Source organism: Brachionichthys hirsutus, chromosome 18 (genome assembly GCF_040956055.1).
Source record: "Brachionichthys hirsutus isolate HB-005 chromosome 18, CSIRO-AGI_Bhir_v1, whole genome shotgun sequence".
Lineage (NCBI taxonomy): Eukaryota > Metazoa > Chordata > Actinopteri > Lophiiformes > Brachionichthyidae > Brachionichthys > Brachionichthys hirsutus.
The window spans coordinates 1,152,299-1,167,133 of NC_090914.1; the positions used below are offsets into that span (position 1 = coordinate 1,152,299).

General features: G+C 46.5%; 1 protein-coding gene across 1 annotated transcript; it reads right to left on the bottom strand.

The window, feature by feature from the left end:
- Positions 1–1,207: 1,207 nt before the first annotated feature.
- On the bottom strand, positions 1,208–11,654 carry bcl11ba (BCL11 transcription factor B a). The gene is made up of 2 exons (XM_068751751.1): positions 11,320–11,654; positions 1,208–3,203 (listed from the first exon to the last, which is right to left on the bottom strand). The coding sequence occupies exons 1-2, from the start codon at positions 11,604–11,606 to the stop codon at positions 1,208–1,210; spliced, it is 2,283 nt and encodes a 760-aa protein (XP_068607852.1). The 5' UTR covers positions 11,607–11,654.
- Between the last annotated feature and the right edge of the window lie 3,181 nt (positions 11,655–14,835).

Sequence of the window (14,835 nt, forward strand, 5' to 3'; positions counted from 1 at the left end):
TGATAGATCTTTCCTCAACCCAACGGAACTATCGCCCAACGGCAGTGATGCTTGGATCGATTGGGTGACGAATCAAATTATAACCAATTATTTAACAGTAACATCCAAATGCACTGAACCAATGCCCAGCGAGTATTCTAACATAATAATGGATGTGGATTTTTATAAGTGGCAAACATTGTTTTTCTTGTGTATATATCATGTACATGTATACACACAGATTTACCCTTGCTTTGAAGGTAAATTATACTAAATTTAAAATCATGATAAATCATGACCATAAGAACTACTGCGCCTAATAACTTAAAAACACCTGGTGAAATACTTTTGGGAGTATCGGAATAAATGGGGAATAGAAAACGTAGTATTGTTGACCCTGAGATGTCGTTGTGATTACCCTTGTCATGTTCTTCTATCTCTTTTGTGCATACTCATCTTGCATCAATATATATGTGGGAATATATGCAGAAAAGATGATAGATGGGCGAGGAGGCAGGGGTGGAATATCGAGGGATGGGTGTTGTAGCACTGTCAAGAGTCGGTCAGCAGCTGCTTTACCGAGAATATCCTTCTTCTGGCTTGCTGGGAATGATGGCACCGGACACAGAGTTTAGAAACCTTGGGATCGTCTTTGATTTTAGATTTCCCGTCCAATAAAACAACGACACACAGTGCTACACATCCAATTACACCTAAGAATCCGTTTACACTCATTCTCAAGGATTGTTGTCCGCAAATCATCGTCACGTAAATAATTCTAGTGTTTCAAATTGAAGACTGAATTCAGCTTCTTTTCAAGAAATCACACATTACCTGGATACACAATTTCCTACAAGCAGCGACCCAAAAACAATTTGTAAAATTATTATTTTTTTCTTCTTCAATAAAACACCCAATAAAAAAACAGACAAGATAACAGAAATTAAAAATTAAATACCTTAATTAAAAATGGACCTGCACATGCCAAATACAAAATCCAATAAATACAGAAATTATTGCACAATTATATGATCCACATAAGTTAGAACTCAGCTGATTGTTTAAAAGTGAACCCCAAATGAGGCAGTTGTGACGGCTTTCACGTGGTGTTAAATATTTTTCACTTGTCTTCTTAGTTGGCAGTTGTCAAAAAAAATTAGAAAAAAGGTATCGAGCTACCCCACTTTATTTTGTTTGTTTGTTTGCTTGTTTGCAGTCAAATGTTGCTTCAGGTTCTCTCTGCTTGTTCGATTTTGACCTCATTGGTCATCAAATGTTCCCCGTGCCACTTTTTCATATGTTTCTCTAGAGTGCTGTAGACGCTGAAGGGCATTTGGCAAATGTCGCAGCGGTAGACATCCTTACCAAACTGGCCGTGCGTCTTCATGTGGCGCGTGAGCTTGGAGCTCTGAGCGCAGGCGTAGTTGCACAGGTCGCACTTGTAGGGCCGCTCTCCAGTGTGGCTGCGCCGGTGCACTGTCAGGTTGCTACAGTTCTTGAATATCTTTCCACAATATTCGCAAGTGTCAGACCTCCTGCTGTCCTTGGAGCTGGGTCGACCAGGACCAGGGCCACAGCCCAGATGGGGTGTGCTGCCTCCACTTGCAGTGCCACTACGACCTGACAGACCACCATCCAGGAGGTCGCACGGCGGTGTTGAAAACCGGAGGCTGCCGTTCTCAGAGGAGTGCTCAGAGGAGGTGGCAAAGGGAGATTGTCTGGAGTCAGTGAATCCGAGGAAAGGGTCTTTAATGAAGTGGCGTGAGGCAGCATAGCCCACCAACCACTGGGAGTACACATTCTCAGATGGGATGTGGGGTGCTGGCGGAATGTCCAAATCCTTCTCGAGCTTGATCCTCTTCATAGATGAGATAGACAGGCTAGGGCTGGCGACGGGATTGGGTTTTCGGGGGAAAAGACCTGAGAAAGAGTCACCAGAACCACAGTTACGGCCATTTATTCTTGTCCTTTCTTCTTGCTGATGGTTGTCCATCTCCCCAGCCACAGAATCCTCACCCCCCATGTCCCGCTGGGCATCCGAGCACCTCTTGGAGAATGGAATCCTTTTGCGATTGTCAACTATCAGATTATTGTACTGCTGTATGGAATTGAGGCCCACACCTTCCACCATCTTTTCGAGGGCAAACGAAGACTTTTGTGATGGTGGTTTGCAGCAATTCTCCTTGTGTCGGTAGAACTCAGACTCCACACTGAAGTTGGATTCTGGTCGGCTCTCATTCTCAAGTTCTTCTTCCTCCTCCTCCTCTTCTTCTTCTTCTTCATTGCCTTCTCCGTGGAAGTCTCTGTCACGATTCTTTGTGCCCTCGCCTGTGACGTCACTGGTGCCTGGCTCTGGGGAGCTTGTGGTGGACAGGCCATCATCTGAACGCCCGGTCAGGGATCCAGCCTTGTGCATGTGGGTCTTCATATGGCGCTTCAGCTTACTTGCCTGAGAACACGCATGGTCACACAGCTGACACTTGTAAGGTTTTTCTCCGGTATGGCTGCGCCGATGCACCACCAAGTTGCTCTGAAACTTGAAAGTCTTACCACAGAACTCGCATGACTTGCTTTTGTTTTGTGTCTGGGGAGGTGTGGTGCTGTTTGGGGGCATCGGTGGTAAGGGAGGAGTGTTCAGAAAGGGTGATTTCGTCCCAGGCTGAAACGGGTTAGGATTTAGCAATTGATGCATAGGGTTGGCCCTGCCGGGTGACAATGGGGGTGTGGTGCTGTTGGAGTTCCCTGCCAACTCACGTAACCGCCTGGAGAAGTCCATGGACTGGGACTCCATGGCCATGGGCGTTAGCCGCATCACCCTCTCAAAGGCACTGGGATGCTGCGCAATGAGCCCCATTTCCTCTGCACTGAGACGCTCCAGTCGATGGGGGTCAAGATGGTGACGGGGAGGTGGGCTGACAAAGGGTGGCGCGTTTGGCATCCGGTTGTCCATGAACCCTGGAGGAGGCTCCCGGAGCAAAGGGGCCGTCATTCTCAGCAGGTGGAAGGGGTTGTTGTCTCCGAGGAAGTTGGTGAGAGGCGACTGCGGGACGGCGTCACTGACGATGGGTGGCGGCATGGCGATGCGTGGGGTAAGGGCAGCGGTGGAGGGGTTTGACTCCAGGTATATGCGAATGCCGTGGTTGTTCTGAGCGTGCTGCAGCAGGAACCAGGCACTGGGAAAGGGCTGCTTGCACGTGGTGCAGACGTAGCTGGAAGGCTCATCCCTCCCACCTGCAGAAAAACAGAAACAAATTTAATATTACATCCGAGTGCTCGTTTCAATACAAACTGCTGAAACGTCAGTGAATCATTGACAAGCGTGTCTGAAATGAAACGTACTTCCCAAGAGTACAATTTGATACCTTACCGTTTATTAACAATATTCATTATTTAACAACAGCAAAGCGGATTTTATTTGAGTAACAGTCAAATGTAATTATTCTACTTAAATCTTGTGTGAAAATCCTCGTAGCTGGAAAGGATCTGACTCATGATGATGCTGATCGTCTACTTTACAAGTGCGTTTTCAGCAACACTGGATTGAGTGCGTGTTTTCAGGGCAGTGACATTTCTGCCTCCACTACGAACAAACCTTCTGCAGTGCTAAACGTCACGATGAGACGGATTCCTTGACTCTCTCTCTCTCTCTCTCTCTCTCTCCAGATCCTGTACATGGTATTTCTCATCTGCTGAGATGAGTCACTAGAAAGGCAGCTAATGTTGAACAATTAAGAGTATAGGAATGTGTGTTTGTGTGTGCGTTAGTGCGTGTGTTTGTGTGTGTGTGTGTGAGAGAGAGTGGGATAGTCTGTATGCAATGAAACATCATTTATTTCTGATTGCTGTGCAAGGAGTGGCTTGTTTCGTTTTGTTTGGGGCATTTTTTGTGTGTGTGCGTGGGTGTGTGTGTGTGCGTGTGTGTGTGTGCGTGTACGCACTCCCAAGGGAGGGGGGGGGGGGTCCAACACAGATGGCAAATAAAGCATGCAGCCCGAGGCGAGAGCACATTATGTTAATTCTAATGTCAGCTGTACTTTAATATACGACTCTATTTAATCACCCCATTATTTCCTATTTCCATATTATAAAAAACACCGACAGAGGGATGCTGTGTGCACGTGTGTGTGTGTGTGTGTGTGTGTGCGCGCGCGCGCATGTGCGGGTCAAGCTTTGTCGCTGTCCTGTTGACATCGGTAGCTCTGGATTCTTAAAATCGTCTTGCAACTCAGATGCTACACGTCAAACTCCACAGCTTTAAAATGGATTTAAACAGTGAAAAAATAATACAGCCCCCCCCCCCCCACACACACACGCGCGTACTTCAGCGTATTCTGTCCCCTGCATTCGTCCTTTCAGGTTCAGGTTCACATGGAATAAAACTCCCATTAGTGCCTGACTCCAGTTTTTATTCTGCTATTATAATTTCCCATAATTACTCTGGTTGCGCCTCATCAAAAAAAGAGAGAGAGAAGAAAGGGAATGGCTGGAAATCAGTGTGAAGGTCAACCGCTAGTTAGCGGCGTTCATGTAAGTGTAATGGCTCCATCTCCACCCCCGCTTGTTCCTCAATAAATATTATTGGGTTAAACAGGTTAAATAGTTTGATTAAATCACAGCAATTACCCATTAGGGTGGGAGAGAGAGAGAGAAGCAGAGAACAGAAGAGAGAGAGAGAGACAGAGGCAGAGAACAGAGGAGAGAGAGAGTCTGTACGGTTGCTTTTAAAATTAGAATCACTACAAAGTGCACAATGAATCGAACGCTGGAGACAAACGCTGGAGACAAACGCTGGAGACAAACGCTGGAGACAAACGCTGGAGACAAACGCTGGAGACAAACGCTGGAGACAAACGCTAGAGACAAACGCTGGAGACAAACGCTGGAGACAAACGCTGAAGACAAACGCTGGAGACAAACGCTGGAGACAAACGCTGGAGACAAACGCTAGAGACAAACGCTGGAGACAAACGCTGGAGACAAACGCTGGAGACAAACGCTGGAGACAAACGCTGGAGACAAACGACAAGCGGCAGCAGCATGAAACCCGACTGATCTTTCATCTTCCAGTCTGCTTACGTTCTAAAATCAATTTGACGTTTCACTGCCCTCAGATATTCTATATACTCGCTCAAACTGCTGCTCGTTTTGTGGGAGTTCATTTAGTATTTTACTGATATTTAATCACAGAGCCAAGCAGTACAAATTCACGGTTACGTCTGAGTATATTTATCCGACTTCAGTGTCACAGATCCAGTAATTTAGGGACTTGGATGGAACTTAAAGGAAGGAGGGAGCGCACATCTCCGAGTGTCCCGGATTGAATGGTCGCTTTGATCTTGAGATCTTAAATTTAAATTAAATCTCTGTACAGTAAAGTAGCCTGCGTTCACCTGACCAGTCAAAGTGGGTGTGAGTCATCAGTAAACTGTGCAGCTGTGCAGGAATTAAACTCTAATACTGCGTCTGTGATGAAGCCGTTCTGGCCTCCGGCGCCTGGCCAGACGGAAACCCCCGAGTCGTCATCGCTGAGGTCACGGCACCACACACACACACAGCTGGCTGAAGAACAAGAGGGATAACCCCTGAGTCATCGCTGAGGTCACGGCACCATGCACACACAGCTGAAGAACAAGAGGGATAACCCCTGAGTCATCGCTGAGGTCACGGCACCATGCACACACACAGCTGGCTGAAGAACAAGAGGGATAACCCCTGAGTCATCGCTGAGGTCACGGCACCATGCACACACAGCTGAAGAACAAGAGGGAGACCCCAGAGCGGCGCTGCCTTACATGGTCGAGCGGCGGCGTGGAGCTTGTTCAACGTGTGGCTTCAGAAATACGATTCATTCCGCGGTTATTTAGTTTGTCACCGTAAAGACAAACAAAGACGTGACATGGCAGCGTTGGTTTCCAAGCAGGGGATCATGTTTTATTGGTGTTTAATAATTATAACAAATCAAGTAAGTATGATAAATGAGTATGTTTAAATAGGGGGGGGGGGGGGGGCTACCGTGGGACACTTCAGCAGGTCTGCTCACACGGTCGTACACAGAGCGGTCCATTTATTCCACCCTGTGGCGTCCTTGCTGAGGCTCCTCCTCCTTCTGATGTCATCGATTATAAATGCTCTGATTCGGTAAATCCTTGTGTCCGATGAGAGTTTGTCGGCTGCCTCCCTCCAGTGTTCACCGGGAGGAGACGGCCGGCGGTCGGAGCTGTGAGCCGCTCAAAGTGTGTGTGTGTGTGTGCGTGTGTGTGTGTGTGTGGGGGGGGGACTTACATCCCTCCTTCTTTCTCTCTTCCCCTGCCGCGCCTGCATAAATTACCGTGCCACACACACACACACACACACACTCGTCTTCTTGGTGTGAAGAAGTAAAGATCTCTCTCTCTCTCTCTCTCTCTCCCTCCACGCCAGCGTCACCCTTTCAACTGTCTTTAAATGTCACCGAGAGCCGCCTTTGATTTAAACGCATCACGATGACACAACATGATCAGAGAAGACATGTTTGAGTCGACTGACTTCACCTGTGGAAGACGGAAGCAGGCAGAAATGGTTTGCAGAGATGGAAAGGGCGGGGGGGGGGGGGGGAGTATATCCTATGGTCTGAGTGCTATGGTCAGACTCCACTTGTTTACACAATGGCAGCAGGAAGGGAGTCTTGGTGAGGGGGGAGCAGGTCGAGGACAAGAGCAGATCCAGACCAGATGTAGATTAGAGAGGAGCATGGAATGGGGGGGTCCGTGTTGGAGGCCTTATAAGGCCTGGGTGTCTTTGGAACCTGCAGAGGCTGCTGAGCCACAGCAGAAGCATAAATACCTTCAACACAATATTCACGATGGCTTTATTGTGTTTTTCTAATGGAGGAAAACGGAGATTTGTTTTTTTTCCTTACCCTGATGTCCATTCCGTTGCTCTTTTTCATGACGCAGCATAGTATACTTACTCCTTTACAGTATTTCTACTGTAATACTGTGTTTGCGTGTCTCGTGGTTCTGTCTGCACTGAGGTCTGCAACACACAACCGTTTGAGCTATCGGCTAAAATAAAGCCAGGAAATCCCCAATCATTCTGATATGGCTTCATTTTGATACCGTCCGAGCGTGCAGATCCACCTTCATCTTTCTGACCACCTGAGTTTAGGACTGTCAGTGGAGGAGAGAACGCTCTGATAGCAATGAAAGGGTTCGTCATTCAGGGGAGTAGCCTAAGCCCCGGCTTCATCGAGAGCACCTGATAACAGTCTTCCAGGTGAGTGAAGAAGAGCGAGCAGAAGCGGGTCGTAAACTCTGAACGCATCGGAATCATTGAAATGAGATTGAGCCGACAACCAGCAGCAGCTCGTCGCAACGTGCTGAGGAGACTTCCAGCGCTTCTTTAAGACCAGTGGAAGCATAACTTTCTATGAAAGAGAAACTCTGTTCAGTGATTTGGTCCTTAGAGTAAATTAGATTTGGACTTTGAAAGCTTTTAACAGAAGCATAGGAATAAGATGGAATTTTTGATGCTTGAGAATTTAGTTCCCTTTATGCAATTTTTGAGAGCTGCCATGTTTTTTTTCTTTCTTTCAACTGCGCTGTCAGTCCTGCACTGTATTTAAAACGTTGCCACACACTTACACGGCATGGTGTCATGTCGGAAATGAACAGTGTCATTTTGCGGGGGAAAAAATGCCAGATAAATTGGCTCGGCTTGTTGATCAAGCATTTCTGGCTCAATGCATTCCTGGTAGATCGAGCGTTCGCCATCGACCCTGACGTTACAGCTAATTGGAGGTTCCTCTAATTACAGCAGTGCTTGCAAACGCTAAAGCATCACTTATTGCGTGGATAGAAAATCATGAAGTTCACCGTGGTCTTTATTCTGTAAAACTCATTGCTGCTTCCAGGGAAAATTTGACCTTTGCAATCGTTTTATTTTATTTAAGTGCTCCATTGTCTGTTGAGTCAGTTTTAGTGAGTCCATATTTTAAATGACGATAGCAGCATGTCGTGCTTCATGTCCACTTAAATCGCGATACTACAGGGTCAACGTGTATTTGCCATGCTGTACCAGTCTTGGCTGCATGCACATGCACACATACCAATACACAAGTACAAGGCAGCAGACAGTAGAGCCGATGAACCTCAGCGCCCCACCTTTGCCTCGGACACACAAAAGCCTTCGATTCCTTGTAATTGAGCTTTAAATCCTTTCCTAACATCCTTGAATCCATAACTCTTCGCCAAACATGGCTTGATCCAACACAAGGCTGCTAATCCAGCCCAGTTCAACCAAGTGAGAAATTAGCTTTTGTTAAGTGGTGATTTTGGCTGGTGCTAAATGCCAGCAGCCCATTGTGGAGGAGAGGGGCGGTCACGCAACCGACCCTGTGCAGCAAAAATACGGTGGTAATCCCGTCCTGTCCATGCAGCAAGGATGGAGGTGTTGATCCTGCTATTACACAATAACATTACATTCATATTAATCCAGACAGTAAAGACGTCCCCAAACTGAGCATTCGCTCTAAAGTTACAGTCTTAATTATATGTATTCACCATGAATTCACCACGGATTCACCACGGATTCACCAAAAAATCACCACGAATTCACCACCGATTCACCATGTATTCACCATGGATTCACAACCGATTCACCACGAATTCACCATGGATTCAGCATGGATTCACCACGAATTCAGCACAGATTCACAACTGATTCACCATGGATTCACCATGGATTCACAACTGATTCACCATCGATTCACAACCGATTCACCACGAATTCACCACAGATTGACAACTGATAATCTGATCAGCTATAAATTAATTAATTGTCATTTCCCATCTACTTTTAACACTTACTACATATTTCCATCTTCATACATTTTTTTATTTTATTTTTTGGGGCGGCGTGCTTAGCAATTCATTTCTCTTCTCATTTTGCTAAGAATGGAAAACATAACCTTGCAATGGGCGAGAAGCGAGGAACACCCCGGAAGCGTCGCCAGCGCATCACGGGATCCACACAAAAGACACTCACACCTCCGGACAAAATTTGGTCGGACCTGATCCGATGAGGTTCTAAACTAGCAGGTCGTTTTACCCAAACGCAAACTGACAACAACTCAAATAGCTGCTAACAAGCCCGTCGGAATATTCTTCTTCTGGATATTCTCTAAGTCAGAATTCAATGCCGTCTGTTGGGTAGGTGGGTTTCCCAGCATGCCTTGTGTTTCAGATCTCCATCAGTGTTACTAGTTGTGCAGCATTTGTTTATTAGGTTTGAAAATGAGCAAAACTTTACATCTAGAATGTGCAGGTGTGTGTGTGTGTGTGTGTGGGTGTGTGTGTGTGTGATAAGTGTAGACACAATTAGCCGGAGAGAACACTGCAGTGCATCAGAAGCACATTTTGTCAGAGTTATGGGCCGACGTAGAACGACGCTTCCTTCTGCCTCAGGAATTAACCACAGCAATCGGTCATCAATTTCACAACACTTCAAGCCAGCACGCCGCTCTACCTCTCCTGTCTCTTTCACTCCTGTCCAGTCTTCATCCTCATTCACACACACACACACGCACACACACACACACGCACACACACACGCACGCACTTACGCACACACACACACACGCACGCACAGAATCTCTTCCCTTCTGCCAGGACATCAATTTCTGCAAGTTCCCAGAAATTACCATGCGTGAATGCAAAAAAAAAAAAAGGCTGATCAGGAGTAATTAACGTGGCTTCATATGCAAATTGTATTAAAGCAGAACTACAAAGTCATTATGCAAATGAGGGTTTCATCAAGCCTCTTGACAAATACTCCCGGCTCCAGCCATCCAGCAGCCAGGATGGATGATGTGTCTCAGTTTAGACTGGAGGGTTGCATGTGTGTTTTATCCTCGCTATCGGATTAACACTGGTTAGCGCTCTTGGCTAGCTGCGAGTGTGTGTTGTGTGTGTGTGTGTGTGTGTGTGTGATTAGAGAAGTGGCTAATGGCTCCGTGGCAGAGTAATGAACTTGAGATCCAGGGGATGCAGGAATGAGGATTGAGGGGGGGGTGCATATTTATTTGCAAAGTGATGAATGTGGCAAAGATGCGATGCAAAAATCACAAAAAGTGGCCTTTTGAAAATGCTAAGAGGCGCATGAGACGCCGGCCGGCCTCCCGGTGCTCTAGAAAGGGCAGGAAGTCTCTCCTTGAATTGTTGCAGATCGCTCTGCCTCCCCAGACGCCTGGCGAGATATTTTAGTATTTTTGCCATGTTTTACTGTATATAACAACAACAACAACAACAGTAATAATATTCATCCATCAATCCATCTTCTAGCGTTTATCCGGACTCAGATCTCGGAGCCAGCTGTCTGAGCAGGGATTCCCAGAATTCCCTGTCCCAAGACACCCCCTCCAGCTCTTCCGGGTGAATGCCGAGGCGTTCCCAGGCCAGCTGAGAGACAGAGTCTCTCCAGCGGGTGCTAGCTCTTCCCTGAGGCCTCCTCCCGGTGGGACATTCCCGGAGCACCTCCCCAGGGAGGCAGCCAGGAGGCAGCCAAAACAACAACAACGGCAATAATAATAATGTTTGTATTGATTAACACACCGGAATGCACAGGCTGACCTTAAAATTCACACACACACAAAGAATTTCAACTGATGATACTCTGTAAAACTAGAAAATGCTTATTTTATTTTATTTTTTCGGAAGCACAGGATTTTATGCCAGTGTTCGGATTTTAAATTATGAGAAGCTTGACAGAATGATGAAACGGGAAAATGCCAAAGTCAGACGGGAACGACAACGGGATGCGAGGAGGGGAAAGCGGCAGTAAGGAGCGTCACACAATCACACCATCACACCATCACACCATCACACAATCACCGTGCACGAATGGCTTCCTTTCTACTCCGACTGGACCTCGATGAATGTCTGCATTAACCCCTCGTTGACGAGGCCGTCCTGCAGTGAAGCACGCTGCTCATTCATGTCAGCTATTTTCCTCTCTCGTGTTTGTTCCTTCTCCAGAGTGTCAAGGTTCCACTCCTGATGAGCGCCCTAACTGGCATTCACCCGGGAGACTGCATCGCATGCGAATGAAACACACTCGACAAAGGCAAATGTCCTCATGAGCAAGGAGAGCCTCATCTGTGCGCTTGTGAAACAACGGCCTGCTAACGGAGAACAAGCTCTGGTGGCTCCAATAAAGTATTTACAGTATTTGACAGTAAAGACTAAATAAAAATACGTGCTGTCATCACATTTGAAAGAGTATAAGCATCTGAGGCGACCTGCTTCTGCCTGCCGCTGATTTGGGCCTGTTTGTGCACTTGGCTCTCCTTAAAACGAAAAGCGCCTACCTGCCACTGCGTTTTCCTGCTTGGGGAAAATTCCTTTGGCCGGCATCCTCTCTCTCCTCTCCCCTCCTGCCACCTCCTCTTCCGGCGTCACCTGGATGCCGACCTCGACCGGCTCCACCACCTTCCGGTGCTGGTGGAGGCTCTGCAGGCCTGGGCTCCCTCCACCTCCGCCCCCATCTCTGTTATTCATCTTGTCGATGCAGCCATTGGCCAGCGGGGGTGTTTGGCACTGCTTCTTCTTGTGCTCGATAAAGAGGAGGATGTCGCCCAGCGGCAGCGTCATCTGACACTGGCCGCAGGTCAGCAGGTCCAGGTCGGCGTGCAGGCCCGGCGGCAGAGCGGGGGCCAGACCAGGCTCCAGCGGGCGAGGAAGCAGGCCGAGCGAGTGAAGGGGTAAGGAGGAGTTGGAAGGCATGCGGCCATCTGGATAGTGAGCCTCCGCTGTCCAATGAGAGAGGGGGGGGGGGGGGGGAGAGAGAGGGAGAGAGTGAGAGGGAGAGAGGGGGGAGAGAAAGAGAGAGAGAGGGGGGAGAGAGAGAGAAAGGGGGAGAGGGAGAGAGAGAGAGATGATATAACATTAATTGAATTATTAATCATTTCAATCATCTTCAAAACAAACTGAAAAATAAATACATGAGAGGAGATAACGGTTACATCTTCTTTTATATCATTATTATTATTTGTTTATGTCGTTGCCATGGCTACAGAATTCATTTGTGGGTATGAGCAGGTGTAAAGTGTCTGAAACTGTTCACCCCACATTTCCAGTTTCCAAATCCAGTACATTGTCTGTTGCATGTGCACGTATAGAAGTGTGTGTGTGTGTGTGTGTGTGTGTGTGCGTGCACACGCCTGTGGCCTGCAGGCTGCAGCATCTGTCTGTCATGTTGGATGTAATTTTACAGCAGCGTTCATTTTAAAGAGAAATGACAGCGACCTGCAAAAAGTCCGTTCCACAACAAGAAACAGTCGATTATTGATTATTGATTATTGATTATTGATGTACTTTAAAGCAAAACAGCCACATTTCAAACACACGGCCGACTTGCTCTCTGTGAGGCGACACGCCGTTAACTCTCGACGAGACGATGCAACCAGAGAAATATCACACACCTACACACACGCACACTCACACGCACACACGCACACGCACACACACACACACACAGGAGCAAATGTTGGCAACACACACTCACACACCTGCAGATTAGATCTGTCACAGCTCTCAGCACACACACAAACACGAACACACACACAGAGAAAGAGAGAGAGAGAGAGAGAAAGATCTAAAAGGTTAATAAAATGTGAACTGTCTGTAATACTCATATATAATCAGCTCCTGAAGTATTTAACAGCAGAAACTTCACGACTATTCTTGTAACTTTTATTAGAATAATTTTGATGAACTAAAAATCACAACATTTTCTTGATGTTAAAAGTTCCGAAGTTCTGACTTCAAATTTGACCTGATTTCAAATGAAAGTCTGCGTGTCAAGATGAAAGCAACTCTCCCAGCCGGGTCCAAGTCAGACACGGATCGGCCTGATTGTGGTGAGAGGATGCAGGAAGAGGAAGAGGAAGAGGAAGAGGAAGAGGAAGAGGAAGAGTCCCCTCTGGAGTGGAACCAGCAGCAATTCTCACAAAACAACAGCAAAAAGAAAAGCTCCAAGCAGCAGAGCACGTTTCCTCGCAGTAATAAATCGACATGATCAATTACTGAAAGAGCTGATCGTATATCATCGAATAATGTTTGATTTGATTGCTCTGAGACAGAAAGAGAAAAGATTCACAACTTGCAAGTTGTAAATAAGGACAGACAGGAGGACAGACAGGAGGACAGACAGGGGGACAGTCGTCTGCGTTGTCCTGACAGCTAAGAGGACAACGTGCTATTGATGGTTCTGAGGACATCTGATGTGATTAACACACTCACACACATTTGCAGTCTACTCCCAAAATACACAAAATAAACACAAAATAAACAGACATAATAAACATAAACACCACACAAAATAAACACAAAATAAACATAAACACCACACAAAATAAACACAAAATAAACACAAAATAAACACAAAATAAACAGACAAAATAAACACACAATAAACACAAAATAAACACACACAATAAACACAAAATAAACATAAACACCACACAAAATAAACACAAAATAAACACAAAATAAACACACAAAATAAACACAAAATAAACACACAATAAACACACAATAAACACAAAATAAACACAAAATAAACACACACATCCTGCAAATATTAAACTGCTCATTTTCATCGTGTTGTGAAATCCAACTTCAGAACGCTCCGACTGAACTCCCAAGTCCAACAGATCTCAGAACAGTCCAAGAAAAAGACATTTATGGGAGGGTGATTCCTGTGAGTGTGTGTGTGTGTGTGTGCGTGTGTGTGTGTGTGTGTGTGTGTAGGTGTGTGTGTGTGTGTGTGTGTGTGTGCACTCAGGCATACTAACGCGGGGAGCGTCTCATTGGAGCAGTGAAACATCACACTGACAGCTTAGACACCCCCCAAACTACATTTACACTTCACACACACACACACACACAAAGCAACAGCCTCACTCTGCACAGTCTTCTGACTGTTGTTTATCCGTTGCCATGTCAACACAATGTGACCCCAGGAGAACCTCGGTGTGTGTACCAAGTGTTCCACTGATCTATGGGTTCCCAAGAGAACCTCTGTGTTTGTACCAAGTGTTCCACTGATCTATGGGTTCCCAAGAGAACCTCTGTGTTTGTACCAAGTGTTCCACTGATCTAACAGGGTTCCAATGAGAACCTCAGTGTGTGTACCAAGTGTTCCACTGATCTAACAGGGTTCCAATGAGAACCTCGGTGTTTGTACCAAGTTTTCCACTGATCTACGGGTTCCCACGAGAACCTCAGTGTGTGTACCAAGTGTTCCACTGATCTAAGGGTTCCAATGAGAACCTCAGTGTGTGTACCAAGTGTTCCACTGATCTAAGGGTTCCAATGAGAACCTCAGTGTTTGTACCAAGTGTTCCACTGATCTAACAGGGTTCCAATGAGAACCTCAGTGTGTGTACCAAGTGTTCCACTGATCTAACAGGGTTCCAATGAGAACCTCAGTGTTTGTACCAAGTGTTCCACTGATCTAAGGGTTCCCACGAGAACCTCAGTGTTTGTACCAAGTGTTCCACTGATCTAACAGGAAACACAGCGTCTAACGGAACGTCCAACGCCGTCCTTTACGGTTTTACACCGGGAACGGACGCCTTTGGAACCCTCTGTGAGAGTTGGTGCCTTTCGGCAGTGTGGCGCGCGCGTGTGCTGCTGCACGTGGGCGCGCGTTTACAGCCACATTGGTGAAAGTGATCTAAGAAGTTCAGCGGCTGCCCTGAAAGAAGAAGAAGGCAGATCTCTGGAATCATCGGCTCGGTCTTCAGATTTGTTCCATGGAAATGTGCTGATTGTGTTTCAGAAAAATAAATTGTGAGGTCTTTCATTTCGCCAAATC

What these genes read in the sequence shown, in the direction of transcription:
- bcl11ba (XM_068751751.1), bottom strand. Translation starts at nt 11,606, where the DNA reads ATGACGCTGCCGCTGGGCGACATCCTCCTCTTTATCGAGCACAAGAAG. An exon ending in GAAAACGCAGTGGCAGGTAG is followed by an intron (nt 3,204 to 11,319) that starts GCGCTTTTCGTT and finishes TGCAGGTGGGAG; the next exon opens with GGATGAGCCTTCCAGCTACG.